At 36.8% G+C, this 21,070-nt stretch overlaps 1 protein-coding gene across 4 annotated transcripts in view; it reads right to left on the minus strand.

Moving 5' to 3' along the window:
- Positions 1-21,070, minus strand: part of cobl (cordon-bleu WH2 repeat protein) — a 176,567-nt gene that overhangs the window by 10,126 nt on the left and 145,371 nt on the right. For all 4 annotated transcript variants that reach the window (XM_012965484.3, XM_031904059.1, XM_031904057.1 and 1 more), the window contains 3 exons: positions 16,347-16,605; positions 4,833-4,939; positions 1,796-3,567 (listed from right to left, as the gene is read on the minus strand). In XM_012965484.3, the coding sequence (XP_012820938.2) occupies positions 1,796-3,567; positions 4,833-4,939; positions 16,347-16,605 (2,138 nt within the window). The remainder of the gene's footprint in view (positions 1-1,795; positions 3,568-4,832; positions 4,940-16,346; positions 16,606-21,070) is intronic.

The raw sequence follows: 21,070 nt of genomic DNA on the forward strand, positions 1-21,070 counted from the left end.
TGGAATTTAAGTTATAATTGAATTTTAGCCAAGCTCAATTGCTGACTTTCTGTTTTCAAATATATACATTTGAACTTTTTGACTAAAATGGACTAGCAATTCAGAGCTTTTTGGATAATGGGTTTTCCGGGTAAGGGATCCCATACCTGTATTAATCTATTAACACACAACTGACACAACTACTATATGTATGTATCCTACACTATAGGTTATGGCGTTAGATAAAAGAACAGATATTGGTGCTGTTCTAAAATACAAGGGAACGAAGCATCAGATTCTGTCATGATTTTTATTGTGTACTTTTTATTTCTAAATTACACTGTTTACATAGCAAATAATTCACTCTACCATTTAAAGTTTTATTCTAACAAATATATCTATATATTTTTAGTTGTAACATTGGTGTGTAGGTGGCATCTCAGTGCATTGTGAGTCAGAAGGAGCCAGCCCTACACATGAGAACTGCTTTCAGGTAACCTATTGTTTCTCCTACTCCCATGTAACTGGAGGAGTCCCAAGCCGGACTTGGATTTCTTACTATTGAGTGCTGTTCTGATATCTACTGGGAGCTGCTATCTTGCTACCTTTTCATTGTTCTACTGATTGGCTGCTGGGGAAGAAAGGGAGGGGGTAATATCACGTCAACTCCAAGATCTTTTTCTGAGCTGCAGCATAAAATAGACAAGAGCTTAAATTACTTTGTTTATTACTTAGTTAATGTCCTCATGTTTCCTTTTTATATAGTATTAATAACCCGTATATGCATATTAGATCGTTCTGCAGCAGATGGAAACTGGGGCTACTTCAATGATGCAGTTTTAGTTTATGGACCTATCTTCATAAATTAAGCTCTCCTTCCATTCCCCATTATTATTGTAGTTCTCCTTTTCCCAGAAAAATTACAGGTATGGGACACATTATCCAGAATGCTTGGGACCTGGAGTTTTCCGGATAAGGGATCTTTCCGTAACTTAAAAATTATTTAAACATTAAATAAACCCAATAGGATTGTTTTGCTTCCAATAAGGATTGATTTTATTTTAGTTGGGATCAAGTAAAAGTAACTGTTTACTACTGTTTTAAAGAAGGAGACTTATAACCTTCTCTTTTGAATCTCAAGAGAAGAATATTTTGCTCACTACAATTTAGCCTGCTTTTGTACTTTGACCTGTCTCCATCTAAATTCAATTTGTATTATCTCATTATGAGCACATTTTAAACCGAAAACCCTGTTTTCCCCCTTTAATGTGTATCTATTGTGTAAACAATAAAATTACCAACCACTCCAGATATTTCTTAAAAGTAAATGTAAATTGCTTTTAGGCATGTATTTCAATTATAACATTATATAAACAAATTATTAACTAAAAGTATCACATATACATAGGTGTGCTGATTTGGGCCCAGATATAAGGTGTGCGCCTCAGTACTACTTTGTCCTGCAGATCTAAACTGTATATTTCCCCAAACAAACAGCAAAGTGATATGCACGTTGATCCATATAGGGCAGAGAATATGAGTCTGATGACCATGCAGCACTTTATGGAAGAGCTGTCATCATTGACCCTTTATTGTGTTTATAATTTTAGTCCAACTACATGATAAATTAGTGATAACAAATCTCTGTACATAATCTGTCAGCTAGTTTTTATATACATATAATTGCCAAGTCACATTTTTATACTGCCAATATTTATCTTGTTACATAACAGAAACATTTTCCAAAGGCAGTCTGTGTAACAATTTAAAATAAAATAAAATCATTTGCAATAAATACCAACAGCCTTTTCTGTACCTGTATTTTCCTCAGTTTTTCTTTTCCTTCACCAGACTGAATAGCTTCCATTAAAGCACTGTGCAACGTTGTGTCTTTCTGAACTTGTTTCTGGACCACTTGACGTAACTTTGCTTTTGGCCCGAATACATCACTGTTGCTAGGGTTGTCTGTCTCATCTATTATTGTTGAAGATACATCATTTTCTTTATCTTCCTTAATGGTAGCAGACCTCGGAGGCTCTTTGTTGTATGCATAGGAATTGGATTGCTCAATTTTACCTGATTTTTCCCTTACAGCTTTTAGAAAGGCATTAGGTGAGGATGTAGAGTTTAAGTGTCCTTGAGATTCATGGGGAGAAGAATATAAAGGGCTGGTCTTTTCAGGATTTTTTTCCAGTATGGTGATTGATGTATTTCCAACTCTGCTTTGTATTTCACTGAAACTCTGTTGCTCAGAAAATGAACTGCCTTTTTGAGCTACTGTTTTAATAGGCTTGTTACCAGCTGGTACATAGCTACCACTAAACCTTTTCCTTAGGTCTGCTGTTGTTTCTTGTTTATTAATAACTTTATTTTCAACATTTTTGTCTTCCACTGTAATATTTCTAGATTTTGCTGAAAGGGCTGAAGGAAGGTTTCTATTTTCAGATCTTAGCTCCTGCTTGGCGTCATTCATTTCAAAAGATTTACTATTTGATGGTTCTGTGTACTTAGAGATGGCAGATGCAACATATTGGCTGGATGTTCGCTTGGGAATATTCAGAAATGGCGTGTTTGATTTCACACTGGTTGTATGTTCTATAATAATCATCTTTTCTTGAGGCACAGGCATTGAGTGTAATTGTTTTAGATGCCCATTTTCTCTCTCGGTTGTATTAATCATTGCTCCCTTTGAGGACGCATAATACATTGTGTCCGTTTGTCCTTGTTGGTTTGGCTTATTATTTTTCATAGATGGTTGCTCTTTGGTCTCACCTTCTTTATAAATTACCTGAGGTGTTACTCCCTTAACTGATATATCATTTATTTTGCTGTCTGGTTCTTGCTGATTTGGCTTGTTAATACAGACAGATGTTGACCTTTTAGCAAATTGCTCTCTGACTTCTCCTGCCTGACCATCCATAGAATTTGATCTCCAGAACTCTTTTGCCCTCTCAACAAGTGGGCCCTGTGGTTCATTACCAAAGCTGCCATTTAAATCCTTCTTAGGTCGGGAAGTATGGGGGTTGATTAGGTTGCCAAAATCATCTATTTTGATGGCACTTGCTGAAAGAGAAGCTCCTCTGTCATACTTTTTTACATCAGGTTTGGGAGGAACGACTGTAAATGTTCTCATACCTGCTTTTGATTCATATGTTTGTTGTCTCCACAATGTTGGTTTTGCAGGCTCTGTTCCTTTGTTGATATTGTTAAGTGAACCTGGTATTTGCTGTTTTACAGGCCTATCTTTGTTTTCTATTGATCTAGATGTGAATGCAGTCCTTGGCATGGAGGTTGGAGAGGTCTGAGGGGGCTTAATCTCCTTATGGTAATTCCCATTTTCAAGCTGGTAGGTAGTTTGGGGAGTGGATGTAGTTTGGTCTGCCTTTGTTGATCTTAATGATCCTTGTTTAGCATAGCTGGTATGTGGTCTCACTGTTTGTGAACTGGATGGAAAGTTATCAACTGTAACCTCAGTTCTGCCTGAGTTTTCATTTTCCATATCTGGAACTCCATCAATAATTGTTACTGGAACTTCGGTGTTTATCTTATGAATGTGATTTCTGTAAGCGCTGTCTACATCATCCATGTCTGTAATACAGAGAACATTGGAGGCAGTTAATATAGGTTACTAAATAAAGACAATTATAATATTACACATATTTTACACATAAAGTACAATAAGTCCTACTGCAAATCTTTATGCTTCTTGTTTGGTTTAAACCAGCCAGTAATGATGCACACTATTGGTGCTACATTTCCTTACTTATCAAGAGGGATCATGATGCATCCCATTTTGCATATCACTGGACTGTCTCTTTCTTTTTACATGCAACTGAAAAACACTAACATGAGCTAATTGAACTTATATTAAAGGATATTCGAGGACTTTGCACTTCAATCATTAGTATTGTAAGTACTTCATTTTTAAGGCCTGACCTGCTAGCAAGTAATTTAATCTGTGTTGGCATAGCTAATATGGGTCTTCTAAAAAGGGCAACATATCTCCTTCAGCAGGGTGTTGGGAGGACCATCAGTTAGAATTCTGCATTTGGTCAGAAAGAAACCTTAGAAGAAAATAATGTGTAGTAGAGGAGTGGGGGTGCTCTATTAAGTCAGGTAATATGGGTAAGGTCTGCAGCCCAGTATGCCAGTAAAACCTTTCGGCAGGTATGTATGTCGGGAGACATGTATTTGCAGGCTGCTGCTTCTGCACTTTTTTAAACCAATGCAGCCATTTAACCTTTAACGTTCAATGCTGTTGGCAATCTATAATAATATATGGTGATTATGCTGTGGTCCTTGTTTCAAATGAGGGATGGGGGGGTGTCCTAATGGTCCCCGCCAGAAGCACAACAGGAGATGGCTAGCCAATTACAGTGCTGCATTCACCATACAAAGCCAGTTCCACCTAGCTGCTGCCTGGTTCCTATCCTGCAATGAAAGTGCCGAGTGCCAGTGGCTCCCCTACACTGCCTGGGAAAGAAGTGAGTAGAAACAGATGGGTGGGAGAAGTTTCAATAAATAAGCCAGAATTAGGGGTGTGGCTTAGTGGTATAGCTGTTCAATCAAATATTTCATATGCAGTGCCAAGGTGCACATGTCTGATTTGCCCCTTTAGAAAGCAGTGACAGCTGAGGGAACATTTTTTTGGTATCACAGTACTATATCTGTTTTAATTAACTGACTCAAGAAGAACTGGGTGAAAGAATGGGACTTCTGTATGTGACTGCTTTCATTATATGTACACGTGTATTTTCCGTTTACAGTTCAATGTTTTTTAAAGTTTCCTGTTACTGTGCATCTTTCCAGAATGATCCCACTTTTTATTGCACAAATCTGAAATATGTAAATACCTTCAGAGTCCTCATCAAGCTCTTCCAATGTTTTCTGAAACTGGGCTGAAATAAAAATATCTTCATCGCCATTTCTAACAGATGTGACATCATCTTCGTCATCTCTTCTGCATGGTTAAAAAGTAAGAAGTATTTCAAAACCTTTCTTTACAAAGATGAATGCAGACAACCAAATAATATATACACACACTCAAGTATAGTACCAAAGTAAAACAATACCTCTGGATATTGTAGGGATGCACTGAACCCAGGATTCGGCCAAGATTTTGCCTTTTTCAGCAGGATTTGGATTTGTTCAAATCCAAGCGCCTGGTCAAACCAAATCTGAATTCTAAAATCATGTGATTTTTTGTCGCATAAACATGGAAGTTGAAAATTTTTCACCATGAGTTTTGTATTGGTTCCCTTTCAAAAATCTTTCACAATGGATTTGGTGCATCCCTAGTACATTAACTTTTCTCTCATACAAATAAAGCATATACAGATATAGGACCTGTTTTCCATAAAGCTTGGACCTGGGCTTTTCTGGATAAGGGATTTTTCCATTATTTAAATAACTATGCTTTGCTGTCACATTGTCTGGGGGTAATCTTTGACTTCTCTCTCCTTACAAATTTTTACCTGCAATAACTAAGACGCTCATTCATGCTCTCATCCAATCCTATCCTGACTTAACTATTGCAACTTGCTACTAACTGGCCTCTTAAACTCCCATCTCTCTCTCTCTCTGACAGTATGTATTAAATACAGCCGCCAGAATTCTCCTACTTTCATTTAAGAGGGTGCAGCTCCCTCCCCTTATAGTCCTTATAGTGGCTTCCAATATAACAAAGAACAACTTATTAAGTACTCCTCATAACCGTCAAATCCCTTCATTCTTCTGCACTACATCTCTTCTTTTGTGTCTCCATACGTTTCTGGCCGACTCCTCTGCTCCTCTCAGAGCAACCGCTTGGTTGCACCCCCCACTTCTACTGCTGCTTCCCCCTTAAACCTTTCTGTCTTGCTTCCCCCATGTGAATTCATCCAGAGAGCATCCTCCCTCAGTCTCTTCAGAACTAAAAATAACCCCTTGGAACCCTCACATAACACCTGACCCAGTTCTGGCACTTATATTGCAGTGTCACCCACTGTACCCTGCAGTACTTTATACACTCCTATTTGTGTTTGCAAGGTACCTTCCCATTTACATTGTAAGCCCTATGGGACAGGGACCGACATCCGCTTATTTCTTGAATTGAATACACTCGTGTGCAGGCACATGTAGCTGATTTCCACAGAAAAACGTGAGATAATGCAAAGTCTCACGTTTTTATGTAGATATCGGCTACATGTGCCTGCACACGAGCGTATTCAATTCATTTGGGTGCAGGCACAGGTAGGGGTGTTTCAAGCATATGGTGCATATTTTTGGCAAGCATTTTTCAGCTTGCCAAAAATATGCGCCATATGCATCGTGTGGCATTTAGGATTAATTATATTTTAGTTGGGATTAAGTACAAGGTACCATTTTATTATGACAGTGGAAAAAGAAAACCCTTTTAAAAATTTTTGATTTGATTGATTAAAATGGAATCTATGAAACATGGTCTTCCCATAGTTTAGAGCTTTCTGGATTATGGGTTTCCAGATAATGGATTCTATACCTGTATTTGTGTTTAGTGCAAAAACAAAAATACTGTTTTCTTCCCTTCTATGACAGTTATCCCTTATTTCCTTCTGCCTAGCTGAGAGGTTGCAAAAGCGTTCTGTGGCTCAGCTCACAATTACCACTATTGCTGATAAAAACCATGGGCTTTATCTGAGTTCCCCAGAAGTTGTCTTTGCTACTTGTAGGTATGAAAAAGAAAATATGCAATACTACAGAGATCAACAGAATACGAATGGGTGGCGCACTTTTGAAAAAGAGATTATTTTCCATCTAAGTAGAGCAGATAATAAATCAGCTTCTTGTCATAGAAACGCACATGGACATTTTCATAACGTTTAAATGCAGAACAGGCATGTAATGTAAACACAGATCTCACAGCATAGTCATCAATATAATTATGTAACTGCTATAATGCAGCTGCATGCCTCGGTAATGCGAGTAATCAGCTTGAAATAACACTCTTATAAAAGCGTTGTCAGAATACAGGTAATATAATACAAATGTTCAAGTAAAGAAAGATATAATGACATGTGTATGTTCCCAAGTGTAGTAAGCAAAGTGCTATTTCAAGTGCAAAAGCCATGTTTTTTCCCAAAAATCTGCTCTCATAGTAGTCAAGTAGTGGTACTGAAAGCAGCATCTGTCCAGCTATTTACATTGTATGTATGTATTATATTCCCTGTACTTCTGGTTCTGACTCCGGAAACTATGCAGCAGAAGCAGCTAATTAAAAGACCTGGAGTGGAGCCGACTTCAGCTGCATTATTTGAAGAGTCAGAACCAGAGAACAGAAAAGCTAGACAAGCTTTCAGTTGCAACTCCATTTACAAATAACTTATAATGAAAAGTTGCTTAGAATTAAATATTCTTTCATTATGAAAAAATATGGTTTTTGGATGCTCATTCCCTTTAAATATACAGAAGGAGCACTAACTACTCCAAATTATAGGGCCGATTCACTGAAGGTCGTTAACAGTTAATGTATAGTTTCATGCGTTAAAACGTGTTTCTTAATTAAGTAACGATTCATCAAAGTAAAGTTACTACTCATATCGCACAAGCAAAAAGCTCAATTATCGCAAAGCGTTATGTCAATTGCATTGCGATAATTATCTAATAGAAATAATACTAACGCATAATTCACAGGCATATTTTAAGCATTAAAAGCATGAAATATGGTGAGAATCTGTGCTAATATTAACACCTAGTAGGAGTGGGCGTTTCTAATAAAACATTGCGGTGCGTGAGCGTTTGTGAAGACAACATGCAGTCGGATTTTTGTTGGACTGTGGAGAAGAGGATCAAGTATGTGATCGTCCTAGAGTAATGCATCCTCCAGTTTTCAGGGAAAGATCAACTCTAAAGGGATTATCAGAGGAGGAAATAGTGAGGTGCTTTAGGTTAAATAGAGCAGCAATCTATGGCCTGTATGAGGTACTGGAGCCTTATCTGCAGCCACTAACACGCAGAAGCCATGCAGTTCCTGGCATTGTCAAACTTCTGTGCTTCCTTCATTTTTTCGGCACAGGAAGTTTTCAGAAAGTTGCAGGGGTATATGGTGGAGTGTCACAGCCCACATTTTCATGTTGCCTTGGTTACGTATGTAAAAGCGTGCACTAATATCATGTGCTACGAAATAACGCATAAATATATTGCATGCTTTAAATATCGCTTAAAAATAAGTCAAGATAAATAACGACAATATAATTACTTCTTAATTAAGAAAAGTGTTTTGTACATAGTCCTTTCTAGGTCATGTTACGGCTACCAGTAATACAATTTCAATTACCAGTGATAGAGAATTTCCAGTGTCAATCACTTTGAATACAGAAGTAGTGTCAATTAATGTACCTATGCATTTTTAATGAAACTAATAATACCTATATTGTAGGTGTAACAATCCTTTCTAGTTTTATTTAGATTCCCCCACACTTTACATAGAACTTTGTATATTGCATGTGAAAATTAGCAGAAGTTGGCATCCTTAATAGGGAACATGCCTGCAACATCTAACTAAAAGCATCTTTTTGGCTTAAAATTAAGTATACTATAAATTAATAATGTAACATTCTAATATGTACTTTATACTTAAGATAAAACCGCAGATAAGTATGTCTTCCCTTTTTAGAACAGTCCTGTCCAGTAAATCCAGTAAATTTTGTTTACAGTTCTGCTTGAGTTCTGAGATATAAGTTTTATTCTGGTATAAGATAACCCCAGAGGAAATATTTCTTTTTCACAGCACCTACAGATAAACTGAAACTGCTTCTTTGCAACAAATGTCATATTTTATATAAAATAATTTTTTATTCAATAGGGTGATCAGGGATTCCATCATCACCCCTTCCACCTTCCCATTTATTATTTGATATTTGTATGTTAATATCTTTATTATATGGCTTATTATACCTTGCTTGTTGTCACAGCTATATTTTGATGGTAAGGGAGCACTGTGCTATATATTGGATTCGGAGGATGAGAAAGGAGAAACTTACTACTCAGTCACATTGTTTGCTGGGGGACTCATTTTTTGCAAAACATTTTTTTAAAGGCAAACTAAGTGCTGGCAATCTTTTTTTTTGTGTATAAATAATGGCTTTTTAACGTTTTTAGCAGCTGGTCAATGCTACAGCATGGGTTAGTCAAGCTGGCGATTTCTTTCTGTGCTTTGTGTACAAAAGGAGAAACTGAATTATTCGTTGTGGTCCTTGGTGGACAACATACCTTCCCTTGGTATGAATTCTACCCCTGAATTATGCTGTCAGGGATTATACTAGTCAGATACATAGAACAGTGTACCCATTACCATACCTCCCAATATTTGAAAAATGCAAAGAGGAACAAAAAGAAATGCTGCACACAGTGAGGTAATTTTGACCACACCCACTTATGTGACCACACCCCCTAAATACCACTCCCATTTTACAACATTTGGCAGGTTATGTAAAGTTTGAACACTTTTCTGGGTGTTTTGGGGGTTTTCTTTTATGGGTTCTTACAGTTTTTCTAATGAAGGCACAATTGCCCTTTAAGATGCAAGTCTCAGTTCCCCCAAAAGATCTGTTTATCGTATTAGTTACAATTGTATCTCAGTGCAGGTGCTGAGTATTCCGGGCTCTCTGCCAAAAGCCTAATTATCTAATTAAGTTTGAGAAACTTTGTATCTTTTTTGGCATTCTGTGCAGGAAATCAAAGGGAAATGAGGGTCTTTTCAATAAGAATATGGGACTGCAGGTTGAGCTGTTAAAATTTGGACTGTCCTGCGAAAATCAGGACAGTTGGGAGGTATACCCTTTACAAGTATCATTGATTGTAATGTGTATATACTGATTAAAAAGGAAGCAATACATCCAAGACTACATTCTAAAAGTACAGAGACAATAGCATTTCCATTATGTAGTAAGACAGTACAGAGCATATTAATCCAAGGGAGAAAAACACAAAGTCACAAAACTCATGCGTTAAAAATATTATCACTTCTTATATTTTGAGAATTAACGATTGATTCACAAAAAAGACACTTGTCAGAGTTAACAAGCAATGTTATTGTCGTTATTTATCTTGCGGTGACTTATTTTGAAGCGATATTTTAAACCATGCAATATATTTTTGCGTTATTTCGTAGCACACAATATTAGCGCACAGAACCGTTACTTTCTGAAAACTACTGTTCTAGAAATGAATTAATTCAATCTTTTGGCCAGGTTGAAGCTGTAGAGTGCCATTGAGTCCTATGGAAGGCTTCCAAAATCATGCATTGAAGTTTCAAAGCCAGAAAGGTTTTTGCGCCCTTTTTGATCGTTAGGATATTACAATGTAGTGACTTTCGGATCGCAAGCGGAATATTTTCGTTTGACCAAGAAAAGATAATTTTCACTCTGTAGAAATTATCGTGCTTACTCCAAATTTTTTCTAATCGTGCTTTAAATTAGCGAAAATGAGCTCTCTTTTACAGATTATTGCCAGAAATCACAGACTGTATGCTTTGCCAGTGTTTATGTCAAGAGAACATTTAGAAAATTATTTAATCTTTATTATATTAAATTGTATGAACTCTCTGGTCTAGCAATGCCTAGGATCCTCTATAATCGTAAAATGGTAACCTTCTGAACACACAGCACTACTGATAAGCATATGTAGTATGGGATGCAGATCTAATTTAAAAACCTGTGTTTGAGACAGGAGATTTCAGACAAATAAGATAAGTAACTTTATACTTATGTATATTTAACTTCATACAAATTAAAAAAATAAAGGTATACATGGTTAAATGCTGTGAGGCAACTGAATTTCATTTTTAACTAACAAAAGGTTAGGCAATCACACAGTGAAGTAAAAATAAGATATATACATTATGAAGCAAGAACTATTTCAGAATAACTACCAGCTAGTTTAGCAAGTTTGAAATGGCTTCATAATATGCTGTGTTTAGTGGTGCATACCTTGGGAATGTTCCAAGCTTGGATTTATGCCATAGTTTATGGTCTGCTGCAAAGCCAGATAAATGAACCTCTGGACTAGCTACAAGTGTCCATGCATAAAGATTATTGTACAATGCATAGAGCAGAAACAAAACAAATTTCTATAACAAAGTCTACTGGAAAATTTTGGAGGATATAATTCAGCAACAGCCCAAGAGCAATTTTACTACTATTTTAAAACATTAGTAATATAAGATATAATATTACTCTGTGATACTGCATATCTAGACTTTAGATTGTATTTAGGGGAATGAACCTAAATACAGTATATAAATGATGGGCCGGCTTGGTATAGGTTAGACACATACTCAAGAATTGTCTTGAGGAAGAACCAATACCATTGGTTATCTTCACTACATTGCCATTTTAAGTAACAATGTGATGTTTGTGATAAATTATATGGATCAACTAATTATCTGTCTATGGTATTATTCTGCTCACTTCCCAGGAAAAATGGTTTAACATGAATTTAGGGATGGGACAAAAAGAAATGTATGGAATATAGGATACAGTGACACACAAAGGATAATTTGTAGTCTGGAAAAAAGAAATACTGTCATGGGAAAACATGATTTTTTTCAAAACACACCAGCTCAGCTAATAGAGCTTCTCAAGCAGAATCCTGCATTGAAACAAAAAAAAACAGATTTTTTTAATATTTAATTTTGAAATTTCACATAGGGCTAGCCATATTCTTCATTTCCCAGGGTGCCACAGTAATGTGACCTGTGCTCTGATAAAACTTCAGTCATACTTTACTGGTAAATTGCAAGTTGGAGTGATATCCCCCCCTCCCAGCAGCCAATCAGCAGAACAATGGGAAGGTAGCAAGATAGCAGCTCCAAGTAGATATCTTAATAGCACTCAATAGTAAGAAATCCAAGTCCGACTTGGGACTCCTCCAGTTACATGGGAGTAGGAGAAATAGGTTACCTGAAAGCAGTTCTAATGTGCAGTGCTGGCTCCTTCTGAAAGCTCAGGCACAGTGCACTGATATGGCTGCCTACACACCAATATTACAACTAAAAAAATGCATAAAAACCATGACAGTATCCCTTTTGAGACCTATAGTAATATCAGGACACTGCTAGGTGCCAGGTGCCTTACACCAATATGTATGCAAATTGGTGTCCATTCTTGGAAATGACACAGAAGTGGCAGTGCACATTTTTCTTGCTGCATTTATATGTAAATAGTGGCAAGCAGGGTCTGATTTACTTGACACAGCTTCTACTCTCCCTCTTCTTCCTCTCTTTATCTGTGTCACTAAAATAGCTTCTAATTACTCACATAATTCCTTAACCATATTATTAATCCTTAGATTTTACCCTTACGTTTTTGCTTTTATTTGTATGTGATAAACTATCAAGGACTTCGGTTTCTATTAATTCCAGTGATATACACCCATGCTTTGGCATGAATGACAGTAATTAGCAGCTGAGAAAATTAGGCCTATGAATTGCACTGTGGTCAGAGGACTGCACAGTGCCATGCACACTTTTGGGCAAACCATATAATGGTTCCTTTATTATATTCCAAATCCTCCACAAACATGAAACCCAAAATCATTTTTTTATTACCACATCCATACCCATTATAAAAGCATTTAAAAATCCCAGCAGTCAGTCATATATTGCCTGCCCCGCCTCTATGCCTTAGGCATAGAGGTGTGGCAGACAGTTACTTTCACTTTCAGTTCAGAACTTTTTAGATGTTGCTGCCTTCCTCACATTCCCCCTCCCTCCTCACCATATAATTTTGTAACCAGTGCATGGACATGGGCCTCAGGTCCCTCCATACTGGCACAGAAACAAGATTTTGGCAGAATGCAATACCTGCTTTGATAACAGTGTCCACAAAATGGCCCCTGCCTGCTTGCTGCAATTGAGATTTCCAAGGCTGAAGAAACTAAGATTAAAATAATTTATATAGTGTAAGTAAAGTTTATTTTGCTTGAAAACCACAATAGAAAACAATTTGGAATTATTTCTTAAGGTGACAGGTCAGCTTTAAGCTAAAGTAATTTACACAGGTCCAGGCTGGTGAACTACAATTAAAAATATACATCAGCAACATTAGCTTCTCATCATGTACGTCATATCCTCCATGCATATATCCTACAGACATCATTGCTTTATGGTGTAAATTCAGTATTGTATTTTCCCTTTGTGATTGAAATTAATGGGGCAGATTTATTATGCAATGTACAAAAATGGGGACAAAATTTGGCACATATTGGCAGGCTTTGCTGCGTAAAAACATTGTAAAATTGGCTCAATTTTTTAATGTGTTTTTCTTCTGCCGGAAATTGTGTGAAACAACAGCACAAACTCCTGCATTTATTTTACACAGTTTTTTTACACCATTTTTTCAGTGAATTTTACATAATAAATAGGCCCCAATGTATAATTACACATTGTGTAAATACACAATTCAGTACTTGTTTATAGAAAAAAAAATAAGCATAATGATTCCTTTATTGAGTATTATAACCACATAATACATGTTATGGTCAGGTGTTAATGCTGGGCCGCAGGGTGCCTATTACAGTAGGTTTGCACTGAGGTTGTTTTGTGTTCAGTTTCCACAGTCCAAAAAGTTGTCTCCTGATGAAGCACACACTAGTGTGTGCCTCTGGTAGGGAAATTAAACTGAAAGCTCCTCTGGGACATGAACTGATCTAAGCAATTAAACATTTTCTGAAAAGAGATAAATAACAATATGATGGTGCTGTAGAAGATGCCAATTACTGTACTATTATAAAAGCATCTCCTTTTGGCCACAGTCATGTGGAAATGGCTCAGCATTATCAAGAATATTTATTTTACTTTTCTTTTCTTGTAACTTTCAGATAGTAAATCTGCTGTGTATGACAAACCTGTAATTTTATGGGTAAAAATATCCTTTGCACATGCGTTAAGATTGTAAATTGTTGTGCACTCAGCCTAGTTAGGTATGAATTGGCCACTGGGCTCCCAATGTATTTGCCTTGCAGCTGGAGGTTTCCACTGTGACAATCAAAACACTAGACAAAAGGAACAAATGAAAGGAATAGCTGAGATTTCTCTTGTTTAAGAACTTGTTTTGCTAAGGCATCTACAACTGTACTCAGCGTATTTATTTTTCCTTGAGCACAGCTTTATCCTTTCCTGACCTGCTTAAAAAAAACACTATAATTGGGCCTTTCGGCTAACCTTTGGCAAAGCATTGCTAGCACATGATGTGGTATGTTCAGTACTTTAGCAATCGTACTTGATTTGTTTAGTTTCCTACCTACAGTTAATAAGCACTTCATAGTTAACCTCAAAAGAAAAAAACTGAAACTCTGAATTGCTGAAATATTTAGATTTATGTAGCTATAGGTCAAGAACAAGAGCTTGTTGTGCAGGTTAAGATGATACGATGTTCACATCCTTTGCACAGTTGGCGTTTCCAGCTTTAATAAATAATACCAGAAAGTTTACAGCTGTTTATCACTGAAATGTGTGGCCTGAATATGGGCCAGTAATGACATGAAGTTCATAAGCACTACGGTCTACATTTTTGTGATGCAAAATACTACTAGATGTGTTGATATTTCTGGCTAATATTTGAAGGTATTGGTAATAATTGTTTCTCTAGGTGCCAAATAAGCTAATGAGGCTTCAAAATATAGAACAATTTGCCTCAAGGCCATTTACCCTACCCTCTAAACTTGAACTCATAAGAGTTGTTTTAAATATGTTATAAAGAAAAATATGTATCTGCTTGTCTTTCAGTGTCAGACATACCTTTTACTATTTCAGTATTAGAAGGAGTACTAACAATTAAAGGAGAAGGAAAGGCAAAGTCACTTGGGGGTGCCAAAATGTTAGGCACCCCCAAGTGACTTAAATCGCTTACCTTTTACCCCGGGCTGGTGCCCCTGTTCGGAGAGAACAGCACCAGCCCGGGGTAGCTGCAGCGCTTCCTCCTTCCTGCTTCGCTCGCGCGTTCATGCGCAGTAGAGTGAAAAGCCGAACTTTAATAGAGAAGTCAGCTTTTCACTCTACTGCACATGCGCCAACCGCTGGCATTTGCCGGAAAAGGAAGCAGGAAGGAGGAAGCGCTCACTACAGATACCCCGGGCTGGTGCCGTTTTCTCCTAACAGGGGCACCATCCCGGGGTACAAGGTAGGTGATATAAGTCACTTGGGGGTGCCTAACATTTTGGCACCCCCAAGTGACTTTGCCTTTCGTTCTACTTTAAAATGTAAATCTAATTTATTTGGTTTTGTTTATACAGTAACTGACCTTTGGATACTGACATTCTGTTTAAATAATTTCCTGTTCCTGCCTAAAAGCTTAAAGTAAAATGCTATAAAGTTACTCCACCTACCAGGCAGTGAAGAAAGAACATAACTGGCACTCAGGTCCTGCACCACATAAATGCATATATAAATTATAAAATTAATTTTCCAATAAATAAATTCATGATTTATATACAAAAATCTAATCATGAGGCCAATTCATTTAATCATGAAGCAATGTATGCATTTGATTACATTGACTAATTAAAGTTAATTCATATTACACCATTGCTTTAATGCATGATTGCTTTTAAAAAAAGAATAGTTGAAAATAACCATCACGTTGATGAAATTCCAAAAACACAGACTCCAGTGGCTGGCTGTGGCAGAGAATTATCTGAAAGTCTATTTAAAGCATCATTGAAATAATGAATTTTTTTTTCCACACAGGTCAAGCTTTTATAACCATATGTACCTGCTATATTAAGTCACTTTTATTGCACCTTTTTAAGAAGTTTATATTGCCCTTTATATTGCCCTTTAAAGAATTAAGGGCCGCCTCCTGGGATTATAGGATTCACAGTGCACACAAACAAACCAAGGCACACATACATGCTAGGCCCCATCAGCCAATTAATGGGCAGAGTTCTGTCTTTTGCTCCCACACTTCTTCCTGTTACAGTTAGAGCTGCCTTATTTCTGGCCATGTGATTTCTGAGGGAGCGCACAGCCCATCATTAAATGATGGATCAAGGGAAAGGATGTAAAAGTGCAATATTTACTGATATACATATTCCAGTTTGGCAAGATTCTTTAATAAGTCACTTAACATAATATAAACTCTTTCCTTTAGTTTATATTGCCAGTCACTCTAAACAACTACCAGAATATAAGTCATCTTTACAAAAAAAATTACACCATAGCTAACTCCCTCCATAATATGATCATTGTGCACTCAATGCTACAATAAGCATGCTGTATCTTTAAACTGTATAGGGGTTGGCTTACCATATCACTTCATTTAAATAGCTTATTAACAAACTGTTTTCTATTAAAAGTGTGTTGTGTGATGTCAAAACAAAATATAACTCAAAATCAGTTTATAGAACCTTACCTTGTCTGCATACTACTGTTATTACTGTTGTACGTGTCTGTTCTGCCAGATTCTTTTGCATTCTCCTGATTCAAGAGGCTTTCTCTGCTTTGGGTGCTATCACTGTACAAATCCAGAGACAAACTGTCTGAAAGTGAGCTCACCATCCCTGAATCTTCTGTATAGCTATGTATGGATCCTGCTTCATCAGCTTCCATTGAGTCAGTTGTTAGGATTTCAACGGAAGAAACACTGTTGAACCGATTCAAACTTTTATTACCTAAAAAAATTAAAAGAAAAGTTAAATAATAGAAAAGGATAATCCTATCATTTGTGACTCTTGAAGAAATTTACATAAATTCATCTCTACTTTGGATTAACTGGTATACCTTACTGAAGGCTATATTTGTTTAATTTTTTGCAGGCCTTGCATATTACCTTTTTAGCCATTCAGTTGTCATATAGTTCTTTACAGTGTCAAATACTGAAAATATGTAGTTTACATACACAACTTTATAGTACAGGAGTTTACAGAATGCCAAGTAAAAGTCGGCTTTGTCAAAGCATCACTTTATTCATGCCTGCATTTGAATCTTTAAAGGTAAATTGCCATTTAAAAAAAAATGTATGCCTTATTTGTTCTGCATTTTAATGTGCCATTTACCTTATTAACCTTAAATATGACATATAAATCCATAAATCCCCAATCCAAACCCACTGTATCAGTTTGGCAATGCCAACATATCAAATAAACTTTTTCTGAATCAAAACACATATTCCATATTAGCCAACTAGTAACAGAGTAGGAAATCTTTTTTTTTTAATGATTTTATTTTTCAATTTTCCACACAAAAAGGAGAAAAAATGTACATTAACAAGAAGAATAAAGGAGAGAAGAAAATGGAGGGCTTGGAAGGACTCAGGTACAGTTTAGTATTTTACATCTTCACCCAGGTCGGCCATATAGCCGCAATTTTTTCGGGGCAGAGTAGGAAATCTTAAAAGAAAGAAAAAACGTATCTATGGGGACAGAACCTGGACCTGATGTACTGCCATGATGACAAACACTATAAAACATTTTGCTAAAATATTATGCCCTGCCCCACCCCACATTGGTAAGGTATTCTATCAGGTCGAAGAGGAGGGTATTTTCCATGATTATCATGGCCAAGGACAGTACAAATCACCATGTAGCACTGTCAGTCCATATTACTGACTTAAAAATGTTTGCAAAACTATTAGTGCTGTATCTACAGTTGCACACACCTAAGCTTAAAACCCAGATCAAGCTGGTCTCAGTCTTATATATGGTCTTCTATATGGAAAGTTCTACCCAAAAAAGTGATGCGTAGGCCTATCTATCGTGGGCAACTAATCTCTCTATGGGACATTAGTCTTAGCCAGTGATCCCCAACCATTTGCTTGTGAATAACTTGCTACTCACCAGCCCCTTGGATATTGCTCCAGTGGCCTCAAAGCAAGTGTTTAATTTTCAAGTCCTGGCTTGGAGGCAAGTTTTGGTTGCAAAAAAAATAGGTGTACTGCCAAAACAGAGCATCTTGTAGGCTGCCACTTTACACAGAGGCTACCAAGTAGTCAACCATTTTTCATGGTGGTGTTGCTCCCCAACTCTTTTTTACATTTAACTATGGCTCGCAGGTAAAAAGGGAAGGGGACCCTGTTCTTAGGTGTTTAATGTCTTCTAAAAAATGTGTCCTAATTTAGCCGTTTTAAAAACTGCCAGTAAGTTAAGGGAGGTATGTGATAAGGCAGTGACTTAATTAATTCACAGGACCCCTTGCATCAATGGGAAGGCCCTATCCACACAAAGGACACAAGAAGTTACAAGTGCACAATGGTTCTTTGTTAAAAATAACAGCTGTTATTTACCATTGTTGATAGTGGAGTATTGTAAATTCCTCAAATCTCTGAAAACAATAATACAGCTTAGAATCTTAAATTCCCTGTTTAAAATCACACTAGAATATGGATCACCACACAGGCAAAAATAATGGTGATTATTTCTAGCCTATAACTATCATACTTATTAGCAAAGTTTGCTCATGGCAGGTCTCGGAATATTATACAACTCTTCCTTAATGAGATCTCATTTACTTGTTTGCCTGTGTAAGAAAACTGATGGCCATTAGGCTAGAGACTCTGATGAGCCATTTTAACAATATCATTATAATTATGTTTTATTAGAGGGTTGCCGGAAGGTGCTGATTAACTATCTACATCAAGGAGCAAGTAACTGAGCCTGATGTCTGGGCAAAACTCAGGAGTGCCAATTGTTGTTAAATTACCTTGGTAAGGATTTTAACTAGCTAATTCCACTCCCATAACTCTTCAACTCACTGCACTCATCTTTCTTGCTAGAAATCATCTTGTCTCAATTGCAGCTGAAGACACATTGGTAGAGAAAAGACTGTGGCCTGTACTTGGCTCACCATTAAACAAAGTTTTCAACCCATCATAAACTAAATATATAGCCCTCAAAATGGCAGGGCAATACATGGCACAACTTGACAAACAACTTGATTTTTTAGAACATACATTACATTGTCATTCTTTATGCTGATTACTGTTGCTTGCATTACAGACAAGGGACTATGAATCCACATTAGGAAGTATGTAAAACGAAAGGTTACGTACCACTTTAGCCCTGTCTATCACAGCAACAGTTTGCAACACTATTTAGCTACGCTGGGTTTCAAACAACATTGGTTTAAATAACATAATTTTGAGAACATCTAAAATTAAGTCCAGCATTTGGTCATAGGCATGTTAGCTCATAAGACTGCAGATACATGAAAACATATTTATCAGCCAATCACCAGCTTTTTGCATTGGTGTCAAATTATGGAAATACACAATGCATAATTGAATAGAACAAACAGTTAAAAAGTATGGTATTTACTCCCTATTACACTTAATAGGTTCCAATAAGGCCCAAAATTGCTAGTAAAGAAAATACTGTAGTAGTTGATTCTTCATTCACCTATATATTTAAATCAGTGATCCCCAACCAGTGGCTCGCCAGCAACATGTTGCTCACCAACCCCTTGGATGTTGCTCCCAGGGGCCTGAAAACAGCTGCTTATTTTGTAATTCATGTCTAAAAAACAAGCTTTAGTTGCATCAAAACCATATGTACTGCCAAACATAGCACACATAGGAGCTACCAATAGCTAATCATAGCCCATATGTGGACCCCCAGGAACCTTTTGCATGCTTGTATTGCTCCCCAACTCTTTTTACATTTGAATGTGGCTCAGGAGTAAAAAAGTTTGGAGACCCCTATATTCAAATACATGCAGGTGAATAATAGAACTGTAAAATTTACATTATTATTCAGTCTTGTCACAATATTATTATTTAGATAAAGCAGTGTAAATATACTAAAAAAAATGCCAGGACACAACCAGTTGCTATAAACTGTCTTTATTCAGTAGAACAGAGCAAGGCACTTACCCAAGGCACTTTCAAAACAAAAGCAGTCCCAAAATCTAAATTTAGAAGTATCTACATGAATACCAGTAAATGTGTCTGTGTAATGTAAATAAAATATTTCACAGCATTATCCCTAGTCATTGGGTTGGTAATCATATTCAGGTACAAGTATTGAACATGTACAATCTATTTGGTCTAGTAAGGTATCTGCACCAATAAGGATGGGTACATATAACTGCTAAGTGAACATTGTTTTACTTATAGCATTGTGGGTTTTTTTTTAGAGAAAACTGATTAGAGTTTATGATCATTTTGATTGTGTTAAGTTTGGTTTCTCTATAAGAGAAAAATTAATTGAGTCCCTACCTAAAGACAAGTTAACCCACAAATCTTTATGGTGCATTGTAAATGAATCAAAAAAGATGCAACTTGTCTGGTGGAGATGCAGTTATACAGAAGTGTCTGTACCTTCTTTTCACAGATTCACTTTTGATCCCCTTTCTAACTGTAACCACTCATAACGCAAGTGGAGGAACTGATACAAGCCATAGGAAGGCTATTAAATTCTACAGGGTTTTCATGCAAAGTAATTTATTATAAAGTCATGCTACCAGTTTTCAAGTAGGACTAGGTCAGGGTGAATACCGAGCTACAAAAACACTTACTTACTAACCCTACTTAGCCCATTGTACTTTTTATTGTATGCTGCATCCTCACAGTCACCCTTAACCAATATCACTTAGAATTGCAGATTGCTTGCATAGGACAGCATCTCTTTCTCCTTTGAGGATCATTAGCATTAGCCTTATTTATGCCGAAAAATGTAATGTGTGATATAAGCCATAACAGGTATGAACAATAATAGACACTCAAAATTGTTGGAAAAATTTGGTGATATATTCCTGTACATTAAATTACATGCTTTATATCCAGCTTTGAATCCTTTGCTGAATTGTGAAGCTTTCATCTGCCCAAAATTGCCATTACTTAAACTTTAAAGAGCCAGAACACTTGCCCACTTCCTGAATGTCAGAATTCTGTCAGAATTGCAGGGCATGCAGCCGGGCCCCCCACACATTTATTAGTGGTGAATCCACACCGGTGTGAGACTCCAGCAGGCCCTGAGGGTGTGCAGGTCCGGGTGCGATCGCACCCTCCGCACCCCTGGTAGTTCCACCACTGAGTTTACATGGGTTTCCTCTGGGTAATTCTGTTTCCTCCCACACTTGGCTTCTGATAAAATGAACCATAGTGTATGGCTGTGTAATAAAATCTTGGTTTTTCCCTGCTGA

This window comes from Xenopus tropicalis, chromosome 6 (assembly GCF_000004195.4).
Source record: "Xenopus tropicalis strain Nigerian chromosome 6, UCB_Xtro_10.0, whole genome shotgun sequence".
Classification (NCBI taxonomy): Eukaryota; Metazoa; Chordata; class Amphibia; order Anura; family Pipidae; genus Xenopus; species Xenopus tropicalis.